Source organism: Silurus meridionalis, chromosome 6 (genome assembly GCF_014805685.1).
Source record: "Silurus meridionalis isolate SWU-2019-XX chromosome 6, ASM1480568v1, whole genome shotgun sequence".
NCBI classification, from domain to species: Eukaryota; Metazoa; Chordata; class Actinopteri; order Siluriformes; family Siluridae; genus Silurus; species Silurus meridionalis.
This window is the reverse complement of record NC_060889.1, coordinates 5,424,232-5,426,731: the sequence shown is the minus strand read 5'-3', so window position 1 is coordinate 5,426,731 and position 2,500 is coordinate 5,424,232. Positions and strand designations below refer to the sequence as shown.

At 42.6% G+C, this 2,500-nt stretch overlaps 2 protein-coding genes across 4 annotated transcripts in view; both read right to left on the bottom strand.

Annotated features, from left to right (window-relative positions):
- The window catches only part of LOC124387060 (coatomer subunit alpha-like), a 5,543-nt gene extending 4,587 nt beyond the window's left edge, over positions 1–956 (bottom strand). The window contains exon 1 of the mRNA XM_046851154.1: positions 715–956. Within this exon, the coding sequence (XP_046707110.1) occupies positions 715–754 (40 nt within the window). The 5' untranslated portion in view covers positions 755–956. The remainder of the gene's footprint in view (positions 1–714) is intronic.
- pex19 (peroxisomal biogenesis factor 19) overlaps positions 1–2,500 on the bottom strand; it is a 19,996-nt gene that overhangs the window by 13,198 nt on the left and 4,298 nt on the right. Inside the window, exons 6-8 of one of the 3 annotated variants that reach the window (XR_006926137.1) lie at positions 2,486–2,500; positions 2,327–2,371; positions 1,710–2,214 (exon numbers count right to left, since the gene is read on the bottom strand). The exon at positions 2,486–2,500 is cut by the window's right edge and continues 144 nt beyond it. Coding sequence is in view for 1 of the 3 variants with exons in the window: in XM_046851586.1 (XP_046707542.1) it covers positions 2,137–2,214; positions 2,327–2,371; positions 2,486–2,500 (138 nt within the window). In the remaining 2 variants the exon portion in view is untranslated. Of the gene's footprint in view, positions 1–1,617; positions 2,215–2,326; positions 2,372–2,485 lie in introns of those variants that run through there. The other 2 variants (XR_006926138.1, XM_046851586.1) reach the window with 2 other exon arrangements.

Below are 2,500 nucleotides of genomic sequence, written 5' to 3'. Positions count from 1 at the left end.
CCTTCAGCATTGTGGTAACAGTTTGGAGAAGAACTACATATGGCAGGAAAAGTCAGGTGTCTCCATACTCGCGTCCATACAGTCTATAAAGGTGTTATAACGAAAACCTGGCGTTTATACAGCGCATGCGCAGATTATCAGATCATTCATACCTTTAGCGGTTATTAAATAAAATAAAACCGTGTTAGAGGAGTTTCAGTTTATATCTAAATAACCTGTAAGTGTTCACACACACACACACACCACATCATTAACCCTCCACACACACACACACACACACACACACACACAGGTGTCATCTCACAGATCAGAGATATGAACAGGACTGATGATGGTGTAATGATTATAGATTTTGAGTGTTAGAATGATGTATTAATAATAATAATAATAATAATAATAATAATAATAATAATAATAATTCACACTAACACACTCTACATTCTGTCCTTTTTATCAAATAAGTTTATAAATAAATAACTCGCACATTAGCCGTGTTAGCATGTCGGCTAGTACGAGCACAGCTTTTATTTCTCTCTCTCACACACACACACACACACACACACACACACACACACACACACACACACACACACTACACGTATTTAGAGATAATTTAACATGAGAATTTGAATACATTTGAGGAACACATTCAAGCTAGCATGCTAACTCCGGCTAGTTCCGTTTGCTAGCTGTGTGTGTGTGTGTGTGTTTTACCTTTGACGCGAGCCGATTTGGTCTCGAATTTGGTTAACATCTTTGCGTGTCTGATCCAACAATCCGATCCTGGTGTACAGAAATGATGAACGGTGAAGTGAAGTGAATTTTCTCTCTCTCTCTCTCTCTCTCTCTCTCTCTCTCTCTCTCTCTCCCTCACAGCTGACACGTCTACTGATAATAGTGTTCTCGGAGCGGAGACTAATAAAGTTTTTTCAGTGTTCGGAATGTGACGGAGAAAGCTCCACGTCGCTGCGGAGGAACGGAGAAGGCGCGCATGCGCAGATAGGGGAAACAGAAGGGGAGGAAGAGCAGGAATGGAACAGGTGAAGGTGGAGAAGGAGGAGCAGATACAAAACCCCGTCCTGCTTGCTGGAGCTCTGGATGATGACGTGTGCACATCTGTGTATTATTTATTTTTCCATTTAAAAGAGCAGTAAAATATTCCTGACTTCCTCCAGAATCAAAGATATAAATACTTTTAATAAAGTGAACAGTGTATGTACACCAACACACCACTCACTGTGCTGATCAGATCATTACTCTGCTTCACCTCACATTTTTACAGCTTATACACAGCTATAGACCATCTGAGAAGATCAGGAGCAGAAGAAGATCAGGAGCAGAAGAAGTTTAGGAGCAGAAGATCAGGAGTAGGAGAAGAGCAGGAGCAGATCAGGAGCAGAAGAAGATCAGGAGTAGGAGAAGATCAGGAGCAGGAGAAGAGCAGGAGCAGAAGAAGATCAGGAGTAGGAGAAGGTCAGGAGCAGAAGAAGATCAGGAGTAGGAGAAGATCAGGAGCAGGAGAGGATCAGGAGGATAAACAGTGGCTTAGTTAGAAGTGTGTGAGCTTCTGAAGATGAGATGATGAGCTTCAGGATCACAAACACATGACACAGGAGCTGAAACACTCACAGTCCACTTTTAATTATTCCAAACATTACAGAGAAATAAATCACATTTTATACAATTAATAAAGGAATAGAATCTCTCACACACACACACACACACACACACACACACACACACACACTGAAGGCTCCATTATTTGTTAGTGTTGTGAATATTCTGAATCCTGAAGATATAAAACTGGAATCTGAAACTGCACCTTAGAGACAGGAGTGTCGCCTCACAGTGGACGGAGGTTTAACAGCACATTCCACCCACATCATCTGGTCATGTGACTTCCACCGTACAGTGTTTTTTTCAGCACTATTTCCTGATTTGCATTTAAACGTCCGGGATAAAGAAACTGTTCATTTCACAACAGAATTCTGTTTATTAACGCTAACGCTAGCTACAATACGTAACCGTTTATTTACTATTCTGTGGGATTAAAGGCATTCCTACAGGTTAACTATCTGTACACACACACACACACACACACACACACACACACACACCATCTCCGCCTCACTCAGGTCACATGACTGAGCACTGCTCCGCCCCTGCGACTCCAGGAAGTTGAAGAGACTCCGGATCAAAGTTCAGTCCAGGAGGCTGAAGGGAAACACAGTATAAAAACACTGACACGGGTCACAGAGATGTTCTTCTCCACATGCAGGTTCTAAAACTACAACGAAGAGACAGAGAGAAAACTTCAAACACTCACCGTTTCTCCAGCTAGTTCCTTCGGAGGGTGACCCAGATCCTGCAGCTGGGAACACACACACACACACACACACACACACACACACACACACACACACACACACAGTGTTAACAAACTCCTCTATCAGCAGGACCAGGATATGGGGGAACATCTCTGTACCTTTTGCATGAGCTC